Raw genomic sequence first — 20,393 nt, forward strand, 5'->3', positions numbered from 1 at the left:
TATAATGCCTTATAACTTGCTATAAGCTTGTTATAAGCCTGCATAACCCTTTAACAACCTTTTGGCGCGAGGATACTGTCAACTGAATGCATATAGCAGCTCATAAGGGTACTTAGTTCATGTTGAAAACATCTTAGGAAATAATGTTGTATGATTACTGTGTGTGGGTGTGCGTGCGGGTGTGCCAGACTTATCAAGCCACCAGTTGTTGACACATATCAGTGGACAACTCCTTTATGTTATTAACCAACAACTCCTTGGTGTTGTTAACCATCAACTCCTTTATGTTATTAACCAACAACTCCTTTATGTTATTAACCAACAACTCCTTGGTGTTGTTAACCATCAACTCCTTTATGTTATTAACCATCAACTCCTTTATGTTATTAACCAACAACTCCTTGGTGTTGTTAACCAACAACTCCTTGGTGTTGTTAACCATCAACTCCTTGGTGTTGTTAACATCAACTCCTTGGTGTTATTAACCAACAACTCCTTGGTGTTGTTAACCAACAACTCCTTGGTGTTATTAACTAACAACTCCTTGGTGTTGTTAACCAACAACTCCTTGGTGTTATTAACTAACAGGCTCGCTCTTTCTCATCTTCTATCTGTTTCAGATATCCCCTCAACCTCTACCGACCAGCGCTTCAGACACCATCGGACAGACAAGCAAAGTGACTGACTGACTGAAACAAATACAGTTTGAAAGACACAGAAACCAAGAAAGAGCTGACAAGCAACGAGTCTCCATTATAGACTAGAGAAACAAACACACAACAGATGTCCTGACTGGCTCAAACCTTCAGACAGACGGGCAGTTGTATTGTGGAACACATCAACACAGAGAAATTAAATGGCTGACAAGCAGATCAGGTTAGTATGCATTAGCAGTTAACATTTAACTGTGGTGTCTCCCTCAAATGGCACCCTATTCCCTATATCGTGCACTAATATGCAGGCCCTGGTAAAAAGTAGTGCACTATATAGGGAAAAGGGTGCCATTTCAGACACAACTTGTGTATAAGAAAACAGATCTGAAAATTGTTAAGCATAGCACTATATTCTTCAATGTTAAACAAGTGTGCTCCTCCCTCAGAGTTTATTCAAGGTCCCCGTGTTCTATAAAATCTACATGTTGCATGTATCATATTTGTACCATAGCTGATAAAATTAACATAGCGCCACATTTGGTGTCAGCGGTGGGATATTGTCCCCTGTAACACTATGAAAGCGACAGATGTGATCTGCAGCGATATTTCACCACAGCATTATTTTTCTCCTCCTTCTCCCCTAATTCCTTCTCTTCCTTCTTCCTTCCCCTCCTTCTTCCTCTCTCCATCTCCCTCCCCCTCCCTCTTCCTCCTTTCCCCTCCCTCTTCCTCCTCTCTCCATCTCCCTCCCTCCCTCCCTCTTCCTCCATCTCCCTCCCTCCCTCTTCCTCCTCTCTCCATCTCCCTCCCTCCCTCCCTCCCTCTTCCTCCATCTCCCTCCCTCCCTCTTCCTCCTCTCTCCATCTCCCTCCCTCCCTCTTCCTCCATCTCCCTTCCTCCCTCCCTCTTGCTCCTCTCCTCCCCCAGTTTGCCTGCCAAGTTGATAAATGGTGGAATAGCAGGGCTGATCGGTGTGAGCTGTGTGTTTCCCATTGACTTGGCCAAGACCCGCCTGCAGAACCAGCAAAATGGATCACGCCTCTACACCAGCATGTATGTACACAGTCACTCACTCACTCAATCACTCACTCACTCACTCACTCACTCACTCACTCACTCACTCACTCACTCACTCACTCACTCACTCACTCACTCACTCACTCACTCACTCACTCACTCACTCACTCACTCACTCACTCACTCACTCATGCCAAGAGTGTGCAAAGCTGTCATCAAGGCAAATGCAGTTATCTTATGTTGTAGTAACTAGTTGGGGTTATATGTTGTAGTAACTAGTTGGTGTTGTAGTAACTAGTTGATGTTGTAGTAACTAGTTGATGTTATATGTTGTAGTAACTAGTTGATGTTATATGTTGCAGTAACTAGTTGATGTTATATGTTGTAGTAACTAGTTGATGTTGTAGTAACTAGTTGATGTTGTAGTAACTAGTTGATGTTATATGTTGTAGTAACTAGTTGATGTTATATGTTGTAGTAACTAGTTGATGTTATATGTTGTAGTAACTAGTTGATGTTATATGTTGTAGTAACTAGTTGATGTTATATGTTGTAGTAACTAGTTGATGTTATGTGCTGTAGCTAGTTGATGTTATATGTTGTAGTAACTAGTTGATGTTATATGTTGTAGTAACTAGTTGGTGTTATATGTTGTAGTAACTAGTTGATGTTATATGTTGTAGTAACTAGTTGGTGTTATATGTTGTAGTAACTAGTTGGTGTTATATGTTGTAGTAACTAGTTGATGTTATATGTTGTAGTAACTAGTTGATGTTATATGTTGTAGTAACTAGTTGATGTTATATGTTGTAGCTAGTTGATGTTATATGTTGTAGTAACTAGTTGATGTTATATGTTGTAGTAACTAGTTGGTGTTATATGTTGTAGTAACTAGTTAATGTTATATGTTGTAGTAACTAGTTGATGTTATATGTTGTAGTAACTAGTTGGTGTTATATGTTGTAGTAACTAGTTGATGTTATATGTTGTAGTAACTAGTTGATGTTGTAGTAACTAGTTGGTGTTATATGTTGTAGTAACTAGTTGATGTTATATGTTGTAGTAACTAGTTGATGTTGTAGTAACTAGTTGGGGTTATATGTTGTAGTAACTAGTTGATGTTGTAGTAACTAGTTGGGGTTATATGTTGTAGTAACTAGTTGATGTTGTAGTAACTAGTTGATGTTATATGTTGTAGTAACTAGTTGATGTTGTAGTAACTAGTTGATGTTATATGTTGTAGTAACTAGTTGATGTTGTAGTAACTAGTTGGGGTTATATGTTGTAGTAACTAGTTGATGTTGTAGTAACTAGTTGATGTTATATGTTGTAGTAACTAGTTGATGTTGTAGTAACTAGTTGGGGTTATATGTTGTAGTAACTAGTTGATGTTGTAGTAACTAGTTGGGGTTATATGTTGTAGTAACTAGTTGATGTTGTAGTAACTAGTTGATGTTATATGTTGTAGTAACTAGTTGGTTGTTTCTTGTAGGTCTGACTGCCTTATCAAGACCATCCGCTCAGAGGGATACTTTGGGATGTACAGAGGTAGGTTCGGGTGAGGACGTGGAAGTATATTTGTGTGTGTGTGTGTGTGTGTGTGTGTGTGTGTGTGTGTGTGTGTGTGTGTGTGCACCAGAAAGTGGCAGGTACATACTAAAGACAAACGTAGCACAGTGAGGTCCTATTGAAAGTTGCTGACCACTGCTGAACACTGAGACTATCAGGGCTGCTTATAGCCGTGAGACAACTCACTCTCACCAGCACACAGCTAACCACAGCCTCAGGTATACAAGACCTCCTCAGGTATACAGGACCTCCTCAGGTATACAGGACATCCTCAGGTATACAGGACATCCTCAGGTATACAGGACAGCCGCAGGTATACAGGACATCCTCAGGTATACAGGACAGCCTCAGGTATACAGGACATCCTCAGGTATACAGGACAGCCTCAGGTATACAGGACATCCTCAGGTATACAGGACATCCTCAGGTATACAGGACAGCCTCAGGTATACAGGACATCCTCAGGTATACAGGACATCCTCAGGTATACAGGACATCCTCAGGTATACAGGACAGCCTCAGGTCTGGGAACATAATGCACAAAAATATGCCTGCTGTGTGTGACTGGAAAAAGCATAATTCCTCTGTCTCTCTCTCTCTCCTCTCTCTCTGTCTCTCTCTCTCTGTCTCTCTCTTTCTTCTCTCCTCTGTCTCTCTCTCTCGCTCTCCCTCTCCTCTCTCTGCCTCTCTCTGCCTCTCTCACTCTCCCTCCCCTCTCTCTGCCTCTCTTCTTTCTCTCCCTCCTCTCTCTCTGTCTCTCTTCTTTCTCTCTCTCCCCTCTCTCTGCCTCTCTCTCTCGCTCTCTCTCCCCTCTCTCTGCCTCTCTCTCTCGCTCTCTCTCCCCTCTCTCTGCCTCTTTCTCTCGCTCTCCCTCCCCTCTCTGCCTCTCTCTCGCTCTCCCTCCCCTCTCTCTACCTCTCTCTTCTTTCTCTACCTCCCCTCTCTCTACCTCTTTCTTCTTTCTCTTCCTCCCTCCATCTCTCTTGCTCTCTCTCCCTCCCTCCATCTCTCTCGCTCTCTCTCTCTCCCTCCCCTCTCTCTCACTCTCCCTCTATCTCTCTCTCGCTCCCTCTCTTTCCATCTCTTTCTCGCTCCCTCTCCTTCCATCTCTCTCTATCTCTCACTTTCTCTCATTGTTACAGGGTCTGCGGTGAACCTAACCCTTGTCACGCCAGAGAAAGCCATCAAACTAGCAGCAAATGACTTCTTCAGACAATACCTCTCCAAGGATGGGTAAGATGTGATGACTAAGACACACGAACACACACACACGAACAGAGAGAAAGAGAGGTCTCGGAGCCAATACAATCCCTGACACGTTGGGCTGTCTGTTTCACTGTGTCTTCGTTCCAAATGGTACCCTATTCCCTTTATAGTGCACTTCTTTTGACCTGATCCCTATAGGCCCTGGTACAAAGTAGTGCACTAAATAAGGAATAGTGTACAATTTGGAACACATTCTGTTTCTTTGATTGGTTTTCTACTTTAACTTTCTGCTTTAGTGTCACGTCCTGACAATAGAAGCTTTTATTTTCTATGGTAGAGTAGGTCAGGGCGTGACGGGGTTGAGTCTAGTTTCGATTTTCTATGTTGTCATGTTCTTGTTTCTGTATTTCTATGTTTTTTGGGGGGGAGATGATCTCCAATTAGAGGCAGCTGATCATCGTTGTCTCTAATTGGAGATCATACTTACATTTACATTTTACATTTTAGTCATATAGCAGACACTCTTATCCAGAGTGACTTACAGTAGTGAATACATACATTTCATTTCATGCATTTTTTTTATATATTTTTTTGTACTGGCCCCCCGTGGGAATCGAACCCACAACCCTGGCGTTGCACACACCATGCTGGCATTGCAAACACCATGCTCTACCAACTGAGCCACAGGGATACTTAAGTAGTTGTTTTTCCCACTTGGGGTGTGGGAGATTGTTTTTGAGTTAGTGTATGTTGCACCTCTTCGTCTCGGTTTGTTGTTTTTGTTCATTAGTTTATTTGTATATCTTGCATAGTTTCACAGTGAAAATAAGATGTGGAACAAAACACACGCTGCACTTTGGTCCCATTCTTCAGACAGCCGTGACAGAATCTCCCACCACCAACAGACCAAGCAGCGTGGTCAGGAGGACTGGACCTGGGAGGAAATCCTGGATGGGGCAGGACCCTGGACAAGGCCCGGGGAGTATCGCCGTCCAAAGGAGGAGATTGAAGCAGCGAGAGCAGAACGGCGATATTACGAGGCGTTATACCATCAAGGCAAGCAGGCGGAGACAGCGAGAGAGGAATGGCGACAATACGAGGAACTAGCACGGCAACGACGGAAGCCCGAGAGGCAGCTCCAAAATAAATTGCTGGGGGGGGGGGCACACGGGGAGTTTGGTGGATTCAGGTTTGGGACCTGAGCCAACTCCTCGTGCTTACCGTGGAGAGCTGAGGGGTGAACCAGAGCCAGTCAGGGAGACGAGTGAGGAACTCGACGCAAGATTCCGGAGAGAGGTGTTAGCATTGAGAGCGCTGCAGAGCGGGCGTGCTGAGGAGCGTGACACCAGTTCGGTGTCATATGCACCAGTTTCACGCATCAGGCTCCAGTGCGCCTGCCCAGTCCGAGGTGTCCTGTTCCTGCTCCCCGCATTCGCCCTGAGGTGCGTGTTACCAGTCTGGCGCCACCTGTGCCACGCATCAAACCTCCTGAGACGGCCCGCAGTCCGGAGCCTCCTGAGACGGCCCGCAGTCCGGAGCCTCCTGAGACGGCCCGCAGTCCGGAGCCTCCTGAGACGGCCCGCAGTCCGGAGCCTCCTGAGACGGCCCGCAGTCCGGAGCCTCCAGCGGCGGCCCGCAGTCCGGAGCGTCCAGCGGCGGCCCGCAGTCTGGAGCCTACAGCGGTCCGCTGTCCACGGTCTGGTTCCTCCCACGACGATCCACAGTCCGGTGACACAAAAGCGGAGGGATCGGCGGGAGAAGCGGGGGCTACGCCCCGAACCGGAGCCGCCTCCTATGATGCTGGATTTGCAGGAGGAGTCGGTTCGTTGTCTTGCACCCGAGCCGCCTCCTATGCTGGCGGATAAGCAGGATGAGAGGGTTCTTCATCCTGCACCAGAGCTGCCACCGACATTAGACACCCACCCTAACCCTCCCTTTTTTGTTACATTTTTTGTTAGATGTTTTTGCTTTCGGAGTCCGCACCTTTGGGGGGGGGGGGGGGGGGGGGGGGGTACTGTCACGTCCTGGCCATAGAAGCTTTTATTTTCTATGGTAGAGCAGGTCAGGGCGTGACGGGGTTGTGTCTAGTTTAGATTTTCTATGTTGTCATGTTCTTGTTTCTGTATTTCTATGTTTTTTTGGGGGGGGGTGATCTCCAATTAGAGGCAGCTGGTCATCGTTGTCTCTAATTGGAGATCATACTTTTGTTGTTTTTCCCACTTGGGGTGTGGGAGATTGTTTTTGAGTTAGTGTATGATGCACCTCTTCGTCACGGTTTGTTGTTTTTGTTCATTAGTTTATTTGTATATCTTGCATAGTTTCACAGAGAAAATAAGATGTGGAACAAAACACACGCTGCACTTTGGTCCCGTTCTACAGACAGTCGTGACATTTAGTTAATCCTTCAATATACTGACAGCAAGGATTAGACATATACATTGTTGCTTACTATCCTATCTCTGTCCAACTACTGGAAAACCATCTGGAAAATGACTGGAAAACCATCTGGAAAACGACTGGAAATCCATCTGGAAAACGACTGGAAAACGACTGGAAAACTACTGAAAAACGACTGGAAATCCATCTGGAAAACTACTGGAAAACGACTGGAAAACTACTGAAAAACCATCTCTGTCAAACTACTGAAAAACCATCTGAAAAACCATCTCTGTCAAACTACTGGAAAACTATTGGAAAACCATCTGGAAAACTACTGGAAAACTACTGAAAAACCATCTGGAAAACTACTGGAAAACTACTGAAAAACCATCTGGAAAACTACTGAAAAACCATCTCTGTCAAACTACTGGAAAAGTACTGAAAAAAACATCTCTGTCAAACTACCGGAAAACCATCTGTCAAACTACTGGAAAACCATCTCTGTCAAACTACTGGAAAATGACTGGAAAACTACTGAAAAACCATCTCTGTCTAAATACTGGAAAACGACTGGAAAACCATTTTCTTAAAAAATATATATTTCACCTTTATTTAACCAGGTAGGCCAGTTGAGAACAAGTTCTCATTTACAACTGCGATTTTTGCAATTCGTTCCAGTCATTGGCAGCAGAGAACTGGAAGGAAAGGAGGCCAAAGCAGATGTTGGCTTTGGGGATGACCAGTGAGATATACCTGCTGGACGCGTGCTACGGGTGGGTGTTGTTATCGTGACCAGTGAGCTGTGATAAGGCGGAGCTTTACCTATCATAGACTTATAGATGACCTGGAGCCAGTGGGTCTGGCGACGAATATGTAGCGAGGGCCAGGCAGGCAGCGAACGGTTGAAAAGCATGCATTTGGTTTTACTAGCGTTTAAGAGCAGTTGGAGGCCACGGAAGGAGTGTTGTATGGCATCGAAGCTCATTTGGAGGTTAGTTAACCCCTGGTCGGGACGGACATCCAGCGAAAAATCCTATCGCCATTAGCGTAACAAAATTTAATATATATATTTTTTCAAATATAGGACTATGTTATATCGTTTTATAGATACAACTCTCCTGAATCGAACCACGTTGTCCGATTTCAAAAAGGCTTTACAGCAAAAGCAAAACATTAGATTATGTTAGAGGAGTATATCGTAAAAGTAGCCACATAGCCATTTTCCGACCAACCACATGCATCACAAATAACCAAAAAACAGCTAAATGCAGCACTAACCTTTGACAATCTTCATCAGATGACACACCTAGGACATCATGTTACACAATACATGCATTCTTTTGGACGATAAAGTTCATATTTATATATAAAAACAGCATTTTACATCGGCGTGTGACGTTGACTAACTATTTTCCCTCAAATGCATCCGGTGAAACAGCGCTACAATTTACTAAATTACTATTCGAAAACATTTTTAAAATGTAATATTGTCATTCTAAGATTTATAGATGAATATCTCTTGAAAGCACCTGTAATGCCAGATTTAAAAATAACTTTACTGGGTAATCACACTTTGCGATAAAAGGGGATGCGATACTCAGAAAAATAGGCTACCGTTACAGGTCAGCGCCATCTTGGAACAATCGCATATCAAATCTACTCTTGTATACTATTGTCAATAATCCCTTACCTTTGATTATCTTTATCAGAAAGCACTTCCAGGAATCCCAGGTCCACAACAAATGTATTTTCGTTCGAAAAAGTTAATCCTTTACATCCCAATAGCTTGTTCTTGTTAGCGCGTTCTGAAGGCTGCTCCAAAACTTCCGTCGGCTGCGGGACTTCTCTCTCAACAAAATGCATTTTTTTAAAATTTAGGTTCGTTCAAACATGTCAAACGTTGTATAACATACATCTTTAGGGCCTTTTTCAACCAGAGCTCCAATAAGATTCAAGGGGGACGATTGCATTGTGTTTCAAAACGTTTCGAAAGGGGAGGGTAGCCAGGGGCGCCGGCCCTCTCCGTGTGACCACGTTCCACTGCGTCTCATTCATTCAGTTTTCACAGTAGAAGGCTCAAATCACTTTGTAAAGACGGGGGACATCTAGTGGAAGCAATAGGAAGTGCTCAATGAACCATTGCTCATGGTGTGATTTATAGGCAGGGTGCTGAAGTTGAGTCCGCAATTCAGAATTCCACATCCTGTTACGATCGGTCTCGGGGTTTTGACTGCCATATGAGTTCTGTTATACTCACAGACACCATTCAAACAGTTTTAGAAACTTTAGGGTATTTTCTATCCACAAGTATTAATTATATGCATATCCTAGCTTCTGAGTTTGAGTAGGAGGCCGTTTAAAATGGGCACAAATTTTTTTCAAAAATCGCTGTAGCGCCCCCTATCCTAGGCGACCGTCAAGAGGTTAACACAGTGTCCAAAGCAGGGCCAGATGTATACAGAATGGTGTCGTCTGCATAGAGGTGGAACAGGGAATCACCCGCAGCAAGAGCGACATCATTGATATATACAGAGAAAAGAGTTGGCCCGAGAATTGAACCCTGTGGTACCCCCATAGAGACTGCCAGAGGTCCGGACAACAGGCCCTCCGATTTAACACACCGAACTCTATCTGCAAAGTAGTTGGTGAACCAGGCGAGGCAGTCATTTGAGAAACCAAGGCTATTGAGTCTGCTGATAAGAATACGGTGATTGACAGAGTCGAAAGCCTTGGCCAGGTCGATGAATATGGCTGCACAGTAATGTCTTTTATCGATAGCGGTTATGATATCGTTTAGTACTGTCACAATGGGTGGCTTGTGGATTCCGAAGAGTCAGGCGCAGGAGACAGAAAGATTCCGTTAATGAATTTAATAAAAATATCCACACGGAAAATATGCAAGGTATGGAGTGCAAGGTGTGCAAAAGTAACGCACCACCCTTAAAAGAACGTAACCAGGGACGCAGCCCAAAAGGAATAGAGTAACTCCAAAATATACAGAACCACATGAAAAACACACCCTGACAAACGAACAATCCTGCACAAACAACAAACCTAACTAACTAGCCTAAATACCCCTCCCCACTAACAACTAACACAAAACAGGTGCGCAACTAACCTAGGCCTAACTAACAGAACGTGAAACATAAATCGATGGCAGCTAGTAGGCCGGCGACGACGACCGTCGAGCGCCGCCCGGGCGAGGACACCTTCCGTAGGTGTCGTGACAAGTACCTTAAGCATGGCAGAGGTGCACCCATGACCAGCTCGGAAACTGGATTGCACAGCAGAGAAGGTACGGTGGGATTCGAAATGGTCACTGATCTGTTTATTAACTTGGCTTTCGAAGACTTTTGAAAGGCAGGGCAGGATGGATATAGGTCTATAGCAATTTGGGTCTAGAGTGTCACCCCCTTTGAAGAGGGGGATGACCACGGCAGCTTTCCAATCTTTAGGGATCTCGGACGGCACGAAAGAGAGGTTGTGCAGACTGGTAATAGGGGTTGCAACAATGGCGGCGGATAGTTTTAGAAAGAAAGTCAAACTACTGGAAAACTACTTGAAAACCATCTCTGTCAAACTACTGGAAAACCATCTCTGTCAAACTACTGGAAAACTATCACTGTCAAACTACTGGAAAACTACTTGAAAACCATCTCTGTCAAACTACTGGAAAACCATCTCTGTCAAACTCCTGGAAAACCATCTCTGTCAAACTACTGGAAAACTATCACTGTCAAACTACTGGAAAACTATCACTGTCAAACTACTGGAAAACTACTTGAAAACCATCTCTGTCAAACTACTGGAAAACCATCTCTGTCAAACTACTGGAAAACCATCTGTCAAACTGCTGGAAAACCATCTCTGTCAAACTCCTGGAAAACCATCTCTGTCAAACTACTGGAAAACTATCACTGTCAAACTACTGGAAAACTATCACTGTCAAACTACTGGAAAACTACTTGAAAACCATCTCTGTCAAACTACTCTGAAAACCATCTCTGTCAAACTACTGGAAAACTATCACTGTCAAACTACTGGAAAACCATCTCTGTCAAACTGCTGGAAAACCATCTCTGGAAAAAAAACTGAAAAAACATATTTGGAAAAATACTGTAAAAATATCTCTGGAAAACTATATATATATATATATATATATATATATATATATATATATATATATATATATATATATATATATATATATATAAAACTATAAAACGAACTACTTTTCTTTTTATCCCACTGTATCTCTGTCAAACTACTTTAAAACTATCTCTGGGCTAGGGGTTTCTATCCTTTCTTTGGAAAACTACTGGAAAACTATCCCATTTTATCTCTGGAAAATCAATAATTTGTCAAAATAAGGAAAAGTAGAGCATGTGAGAGCAGACCACTATCACATGACAAATATCAATACTGCACATCTGTTGTTACTGAGGCCACTATCCCCCGCTGCTCTGTCCAATGGTGTGTCCGATGGTATGTGTGTGTGTGTGTGTGTGTGTGTGTGTGTGTGTGTGTGTGTGTGTGTGTGTGTGTGTGTGTGTGTGTGTGTGTGTGTGTGTGTGTGTGTGTGTGTGTGTGAGTGTGTGTGCGTGCGTGCGTGGGTGAAATTGAATATGTTTCTAGTGCATCTATCTATCTATCTCTGTCTCTATGATGACACACACCGCACACACACACACACACCGCACAGACACTGGACCACGGCTGAGCAGGCAAACGATTGACTGTGAATTATTACCCAGTCTGCTGACTGTTAGGCCATCTTGTAAATGATTCATGGTATCTCTCTGTTCAGTTTTCCAAACGTTTGTTTCATTGGTCACAGATCAGCTACAAAACTTAGACACAGTGACATGTGATGTCTTCCTTTTGTTATGACAGGAGGCTGATTTCTCTCTCTCAATCAATCACATTTAGTTATAAAGCCCTTTTTACATCAGCCAATGTCACAAAGTGCTTATCTTTTGCACCCTCTATAACCACTGTGATAATTATTTGACCCTACTGGTCATTTATGAAGGTTTGAACATCTTGAAGAATGATCTGGCCTTAATGGCCATGTGGTCTTATAATCTCCACCCGGCACAGACAGAAGAGGACTGGCCACCCCTCATAGCCTGGTTCCTCTCTAGGTTTCTTCCTAGGTTCTTGCCTTTCTAGGGAGTTTTTCCAAGCCACCGTCCTTCTACATCTGCATTGCTTGCTGTTTGGGGTTTTAGGTTGGGTTTCTGTACAGCACTTTGATATCTGCTGATGTAAAAAGGGCTTTATAAACACATTTGATTTCTATGCTATGTTTCTATGTTTTCTATGCTATTCCCTTACAAAAAAAGATATCAAGCTATCTGTATAAGCACCCTCTAAATGTCAGTTGGCTCGAGAGAGAGAGTCAGTCAGTCATCACAGTTGCTGTATGATTCTCAAGCATATATATATTAATGTCAAGCATATATATATTAATGTCAAGCATATATATATTAATGTCAAGCATATATATATTAATGTCAAGCATATATATATTAATGCCCTTTTCTTTTGTTTATTTCTCTCCCCTTCTGTCTGTCTGTCTGTCTGTCTGTCTGTCTGTCTGTCTGTCTGTCTGTCTGTCTGTCTGTCTGTCTGTCTGTCTGTCTGTCTGTCTGTCTGTCTGTCTGTCTGTCTGTCTGTCTGTCTGTCTGTCTGTCTGTCTGTCTGTCTGTCTGTCTGTCTGTCTGTCTGTCTTACTGTCTGTCTGTCTGTCTGTCCCCCCCCCCCTCTCTCTCTGTCTTTCTCTCTCTTTTTCTCTCTCTCCTCTCTCTCTCTCTCTCTCTCTGTCTCTCTCCAGTCAGAAGCTCACCCTGGTCAAAGAGATGCTGGCGGGGTGTGGGGCAGGTACATGTCAGGTGAGTGGGTGGTGGGCAGGTACATGTCAGGTGAGTGGGTGGTGGGCAGGTAGAGTGGGTGGTGGGCAGGTAGAGTGGGTGGTGGGCAGGTAGAGTGGGTGGTAGGCAAGTAGAGTGGGTGGTAGGCAAGTAGAGTGGGTGGTGGGCAGGTATATGTCAGGTGAGTGGGTGGTGGGCAGGTAGAGTGGGTGGTGGGCAGGTACATGTCAGGTGAGTGGGTGGTGGACAGGTACATGTCAGGTAGAGTGGGTGGTGGGCAGGTACATGTCAGGTGAGTGGGTGGTGGACAGGTACATGTCAGGTAGAGTGGGTGGTGGGCAGGTACATTTCAGGTGAGTGGGTGGTGGGCAGGTAGAGTGGGTGGTGGGCAGGTGCATGTCAGGTGAGTGGGTGGTGCGCAGGTAGAGTGGGTGGTGGACAGGTACATGTCAGGTGAGTGGGTGGTGGGCAGGTAGAGTGGGTGGTGGGCAGGTACATGTCAGGTGAGTGGGTGGTGGACAGGTACATGTCAGGTAGAGTGGGTGGTGGGCAGGTACATGTCAGGTGAGTGGGTGGTGGACAGGTACATGTCAGGTAGAGTGGGTGGTGGGCAGGTACATTTCAGGTGAGTGGGTGGTGGGCAGGTAGAGTGGGTGGTGGGCAGGTGCATGTCAGGTGAGTGGGTGGTGCGCAGGTAGAGTGGGTGGTGGACAGGTACATGTCAGGTGAGTGGGTGGTGGGCAGGTAGAGTGGGTGGTGGGCAGGTACATGTCAGGTGAGTGGGTGGTGGACAGGTACATGTCAGGTAGAGTGGGTGGTGGGCAGGTAGAGTGGGTGGTGGGCAGGTACATGTCAGGTGAGTGGGTGGTGGGCAGGTACATGTCAGGTGAGTGGGTGGTGGACAGGTACATGTCAGGTAGAGTGGGTGGTGGACAGGTACATGTCAGGTGAGTGGGTGGTGAGCAGGTGCATGTCAGGTGAGTGGGTGGTGCGCAGGTAGAGTGGGTGGTGGACAGGTACATGTCAGGTAGAGTGGGTGGTGGGCAGGTACAAGTCAGGTGAGTGGGTGGTGGACAGGTACATGTCAGGTAGAGTGGGTGGTGGACAGGTACATGTCAGGTGAGTGGGTGGTGGGCAGGTAGAGTGGGTGGTGGGCAGGTGCATGTCAGGTGAGTGGGTGGTGCGCAGGTAGAGTGGGTGGTGGACAGGTACATGTCAGGTGAGTGGGTGGTGGGTGCAGGGCAGGTACACACACACACACACACACACACACACACACACACACACACACACACACACACACACACACACACACACACACACACCTCTGTCTCATTCTCAGTCACTCTGTACCCAGCCACCCACACACTCCTCAGTCTCAGTCACTCTGTACCCAGCCACACACACAGCCCCATTGGCTATCAGCTGTTGTCTTCTCTAGCTCTCACTAAACTGGTCTCTCTAATGGACTGATATGAAAATAATACAGCCTTCTTAGACGTTGTCTAATGGTCGCCATGTTGTTTCTCAGGTGTTGGTACAGATTGTTCATTCAACTGTAAAAGGTTTTGATTCATGATAATGTACAGTAACAGGTCTCCACAACATAACCACTATGTCTAGTCTAGTCTAGGTCTCCACAACATAACCACTATGTCTAGTCTAGTCTAGGTCTCCACAACATAACCACTATGTCTAGTCTAGTCTAGGTCTCCACAACATAACCACTATGTCTAGTCTAGTCTAGGTCTCCACAACATAACCCCTATGTCTAGTCTAGGTCTCCACAACATAACCACTATGTCTAGTCTAGTCTAGGTCTCCACAACATAACCCCTATGTCTAGTCTAGGTCTCCACAACATAACCACTATGTCTAGTCTAGTCTAGGTCTCCACAACATAACCCCTATGTCTAGTCTAGGTCTCCACAACATAACCACTATGTCTAGTCTAGTCTAGGTCTCCACAACATAACCCCTATGTCTAGTCTAGGTCTCCACAACATAACCACTATGTCTAGTCTAGTCTAGGTCTCCACAACATAACCACTATGTCTAGTCTAGTCTAGGTCTCCACAACATAACCACTATGTCTAGTCTAGTCTAGGTCTCCACAACATAACCACTATGTCTAGTCTAGTCTAGGTCTCCACAACATAACCACTATGTCTAGTCTAGTCTAGGTCTCCACAACATAACCACTATGTCTAGTCTAGTCTAGGTCTCCACAACATAACCACTATGTCTAGTCTAGGTCTATACAACATAACCACTATGTCTAGTCTAGTCTAGGTCTCCACAACATAACCACTATGTCTAGTCTAGGTCTATACAACATAACCACTATGTCTAGTCTAGTCTAGGTCTCCACAACATAACCACTATGTCTAGTCTAGTCTAGGTCTCCACAACATAACCACTATGTCTAGTCTAGGTCTATACAACATAACCACTATGTCTAGTCTAGTCTAGGTCTCCACAACATAACCACTATGTCTAGTCTAGGTCTATACAACATAACCACTATGTCTAGTCTAGTCTAGGTCTCCACAACATAACCACTATGTCTAGTCTAGTCTAGTCTAGGTCTCCACAACATAACCACTATGTCTAGTCTAGTCTAGGTCTCTACAACATAACCACTATGTCTAGTCTAGTCTAGGTCTCCACAACATAACCACTATGTCTAGTCTAGTCTAGGTCTCTACAACATAACCACTATGTCTAGTCTAGTCTAGGTCTCCACAACATAACCACTATGTCTAGTCTAGGTCTCTACAACATAACCACTTTGTCTAGTCTAGGTCTCCACAACATAACCACTATGTCTAGTCTAGGTCTCTACAACATAACCACTATGTCTAGTCAAGGTCTCTACAACATAACCACTATGTAGAGTCTAGGTCTATACAACATAACCACTATGTCTAGTCTAGGTCTATACATTATGTTGTCTGCAGCTTCTATGAAGGTCAGAGATCTCTGGCATGTCATCATTAAGGATATAAGGAAGTTAGCAACACAGCAGGTGACCAACTATTCACTAGTCTTCCTGGCTGGACAGAGACTGTGGGAAGAGATTAAAGAATTCACTAGTCTTCCTGGCCGGACAGAGACTGTGGGAAGAGATTAAAGAATTCACTAGTCTTCCTGGCCGGACAGAGACTGTGGGAAGAGATTAAAGAATTCACTAGTCTTCCTGGCCGGACAGAGACTGTGGGAAGAGATTAAAGAATTCACTAGTCTTCCTGGCCGGACAGAGACTGTGGGAAGAGATTAAAGAATTCACTAGTCTTCCTGGCCAGACAGAGACTGTGGGAAGAGATTAAAGAATTCACTAGTCTTCCTGGCCGGACAGAGACTGTGGGAAGAGATTAACGTAGTTCAGCTGTACTAGAGTTATCAACCAGATAAGCCATTTCAGGTCATTGGACCATGAGCACAGTGTGTATGTGTGTGCGTTTGTACGTGTGTGTGTGTGTGTGTGCGTGGGTGCGTAGTATGTGTGAGAAAGGGAAAGCGTGAGTGTGTGTGTCTCTCTGTGTTAGTGTAGTAGTCAACCTGTAGTCCATAAGGACATAGGCAGGTAGCTCAGTACAGCCCAGGGAACGGTTGATTTCAATTAGGAGCAGTACCAACTGGCCATCTCACCTTTAAATCCCATTATCCAGTTACTACAGCCTGGATTACACAGGGAAAACAAGAGTGGATATTAGTTAATGCTATCCGTAGTGTGGTCTAGCTCCTGCACTTATTGGTAACACAAATAGGAGTTAGTCAGTTGCTAGCTATTAGCTATTAGCTAGCTTCTGGACCTATCGGTTACACTGCGGAGTTGCTAATACTAGCTATTAGCTGTAAGGAGGTTGAATGTCTTTGCTATTAGCATGATTTCATAGCCTCATTGTAAAATAGACGATAACTGTAACCAATGGTGTAGTGGTGCTCTATCTTACACAGCGTCTGGAGTAATGAAGGCCTATCTATCCCCTAGAACAGCATTTCACAAAGTCGGTCCTCGGGACCCCAAGCGGTGCATGTTTTGGGTTTTTGCCCTTAGTACTACACAGCTGATTAAAATAAGTAAAGCTTGATGATTGGTTGATTTATATAAATCGGCTGTGTAGTACTAAGGCAAACAAATTCGAGTTCCAGGAAACGCTGCCCTTAGAAAATATCCTATTTATAAATCAAGTAGGAGCTAGTGAGTTGATAGCTATTCGGCTATAGAAAGGTTTTATGTCCTTACTATAAGATAACTAATGTAGCTAGACTTTTAACCAGTGCTCTAGTGCTAATGTAGACTTTTAACTAGTGCTCTAGTGCTAATGTAGCTAGACTTTTAACCAGTGCTCTAGTGTTAAAAGTAGCGAGGCTACATACAGACACTACAAGTTGCCATTTCCTGCTGTGAGGGACATTTCCTGCTACAACCGGATGGTCAATTAAGCTCCTACACCTTTACCTATCTCCCAGAAAATATCCCACCCATGGTTATAACACCTTATCAAATGTTGCTGTCAGATATTTTCATTTTCTGTTTGTTTATTATCACAGGTTATCGTCACGACTCCTATGGAGATGTTGAAGATTCAGCTTCAAGATGCTGGGAGAATTGGTAAGAGATTTAGAGATGGAGGAGAATCTGTAGGAGATTTAAAGGGATGGAGGAGAATCTGTATGAGATTTAGAGAGATGGAGGAGAATCTGTAAGAGATTTAGAGAGATGGAGGAGAATCTGTTAGAGATTAAGAGATGGAGGAGAATCTGTAAGAGATTTAGAGAGATGGAGGAGAATCTGTTCGAGATTAAGAGATGGAGGAGAATCTGTAAGAGATTTAGAGATGGAGGAGAATCTGTTAGAGATTAAGAGATGGAGGAGAATCTGTAAGAGATTTGGAGAGATGGAGGAGAATCTGTAAGAGATTTAGAGAGATGGAGGAGAATCTGTAAGAGATTTGGAGAGATGGAGGAGAATCTGTAAGAGATTGAGAGAGATGGAGGAGAATCTGTAAGAGATTTAGAGAGATGGAGGAGAATCTGTAAGAGATTTAGAGGGATGGAGGAGAATCTGTAAGAGATTTAGAGAGATGGAGGAGAATCTGTAAGAGATTTAGAGGGATGGAGGAGAATCTGTAGGAGATTTAGAGATGGAGGAGAATCTGTAAGATATTTAGATGGAATGAGGAGAATCTGAAAGATATTTAGATGGAATGAGGAGAATCTGTAAGATATTTAGAGATGGAGGAGAATCTGTAAGAGATTTAGAGATGGAGGAGAATCTGTAAGAGATTTAGAGATGGAGGAGAATCTGTAAGAGATTTAGAGATGGAGGAGAATCTGTAGGAGATTTAGATGGAATGAGGAGAATCTGTAAGATATTTAGATGGAATGAGGAGAATCTGTAAAAGATTTAGATTATGAGACAGATGGATCAGTAAAATGGAGAGATGGCTGATATGGAGGGAGGAACAAAGAAGATCCTGAGCAGAGATAGTTTTGAGGAATCTCCATTGGAATCGTATTACGTTGCCCTTGCATCGTCAATGGGCCGTGAAGTGCATTCTGGGCGATTCTGGGACAAGGAGAGCACTCCTTCAAGGAGTGAATGGGAGTCGGAGTACACGTCCTGATAATCCGTCTGGCCCTGCGGCCTTGTGAATATTGACCTGTTTAAAGGTCTTACTCAAATCGGCTATGGCGAATATCCCTAAGGGATTTTAGAAACTTAAAATAAGGGCTGTGTTTCGTGATGTTTTGATAACCGTGTAAATCTCTCTCGGGCAAGGTGACTTTTATCAATATATTCGGCTCTATTTACTCTCAGATTCGAAAATGCAAATTAGCACCGAGGTACAGTAGACTTCATCCAATACTACAAATCCCAGCATGCTCCTGCACGTCATCTCTAGCTGACATCTTTGCTAACGGGTATTGTGTCAATTTAAAACTTGCATATGACAGTTCACAGAATTGTCCATTCAAAGAAATGTTGTCAATTTATTCATTACAACATTTAGCTATAATTAGTTAATCCAGCAATTCTTACCTTTGCCTCGATTTGTCATTTTCATCCGGATCATCATGGCATTTGTAGTTCTTTATGATAGCCACATTAGCAGCTAATTAGCGTTTCATTTTTTTTTCTGGGGGGGGGGGGAATACAGGCAAATATATTGATAAAAGTCACCTTGTCAGAGAGAGATTTACACGGATATCAAAACATCACGCCAGGGTAAAAACACAGCCCTCATATTAAGTGTTTCTAAAATCCCCTGTGGGGATTCCTCTCTCCAACTTTCTGTAATATTTCAAAAATATGGATAAATGCTGCCCTCGTGTGGTCAATAATGGAATCACATAGGCTGTTCCCCTTCTTGTAACAACCCTTATAAAGACTTATCATCTCATAATAATCTTGCCAAAATAAATACCAGCAAACTAGTTAGATAGATATATAGATAGATAGATAGATAGATAGAGATAGATACTATTTCCCACAGCGAGAACAATTTAACACCATGCTGCCCCCCCCCCCCCCCCCCCCCCCCACCCGCAGAGGCCCAGAGGAAGCTGATGCCTGAGACAGTAGTACCAGGGACCGTGCCGACAAAGTCCCCCACCGCCATGCAGCTGACCAGGGAACTACTGAAAGAGAAGGGCATCGCTGGGCTGTACAAGGGCCTAGGGGCCACACTGCTCAGGTAGGGCTCTATACAAGGACCTGGGGGCCACACTGCTCAGGTAGGGCTCTATACAAGGGCCTGGGGGCCACACTGCTCAGGTAGGGCTCTATACAAGGACCTGGGGGCCACACTGCTCAGGTAGGGCTCTATACAAGGGCCTAGGGGCCACACTGCTCAGGTAGGGCTCTATACAAGGACCTGGGGGCCACACTGCTCAGGTAGGGCTCTATACAATGACCTGGGGGCCACACTGCTCAGGTAGGGCTCTATACAAGGACCTGGGGGGGGACACTGCTCAGGTAGGGCTCTATACAAGGACCTGGGGGGGGACACTGCTCAGGTAGGGCTCTATACAAGGACCTGGGGGCCACACTGCTCTGATACACTGCATGACACCATTTAGAAACATACACTGCTCTGACCACCAAGCACTACACCACTCTAGACTCTAGCATTGTCTTAACTTGGTTCTTTACCTCCTCTCTCCTTGCCTCCTTTCTCCTTGCCTCCTCAACATGCTTTGGAGGAGAAGGTCCAAGGCGAAGTGACCTTGGAACTTCTCCTCCAGGATGTTTTGAGAAGGGGTCGAGGAAAGAGGACGCAAGGAATCAAGGAAATATAACTACAGTCTATCTATAGAGACACAGACACAATGCTCTGTCCTCTGAGATTTGACAAAATTATCAATTCTACTCTGCTGATTTCTAATTATCTCATTCCACTACCTCCCCTCCACTACCTCCATCCCCCTCCACTACCTCCCCTCCACTCTTCTCTTCTCAGGGATGTTCCATTCTCCATCATCTACTTCCCTCTGTTTGCCAACCTGAACACCCTGGGGAAGAGAGGAGCGCAGGGCCCCGCCCCGTTCTATGTGTCATTCCTGGCAGGCTGTCTGGCTGGCAGCACGGCCGCTGTGGCTGTCAACCCTGTAGATGGTGAGACATAATATTATAATATCCAGTATATAATTAGTAATACTGTAGTAATATAGGCTGGCAGCACGGCCG

General features: G+C 44.5%; 1 protein-coding gene across 1 annotated transcript in view; it reads left to right on the forward strand.

Moving 5' to 3' along the window:
• The window catches only part of LOC106584780 (mitochondrial glutamate carrier 1), a 35,802-nt gene that overhangs the window by 9,034 nt on the left and 6,375 nt on the right, over positions 1–20,393 (forward strand). Inside the window, exons 2-9 of the mRNA XM_045706074.2 lie at positions 621–876; positions 1,581–1,706; positions 3,163–3,218; positions 4,382–4,472; positions 12,661–12,718; positions 17,255–17,315; positions 19,257–19,401; positions 20,167–20,321. Of these exons, the coding sequence (XP_045562030.1) occupies positions 857–876; positions 1,581–1,706; positions 3,163–3,218; positions 4,382–4,472; positions 12,661–12,718; positions 17,255–17,315; positions 19,257–19,401; positions 20,167–20,321 (712 nt within the window). The 5' untranslated portion in view covers positions 621–856. The remainder of the gene's footprint in view (positions 1–620; positions 877–1,580; positions 1,707–3,162; positions 3,219–4,381; positions 4,473–12,660; positions 12,719–17,254; positions 17,316–19,256; positions 19,402–20,166; positions 20,322–20,393) is intronic.

Source organism: Salmo salar, chromosome 23, assembly GCF_965601325.2.
Source record: "Salmo salar chromosome 23, fSalSal1, whole genome shotgun sequence".
Lineage (NCBI taxonomy): Eukaryota > Metazoa > Chordata > Actinopteri > Salmoniformes > Salmonidae > Salmo > Salmo salar.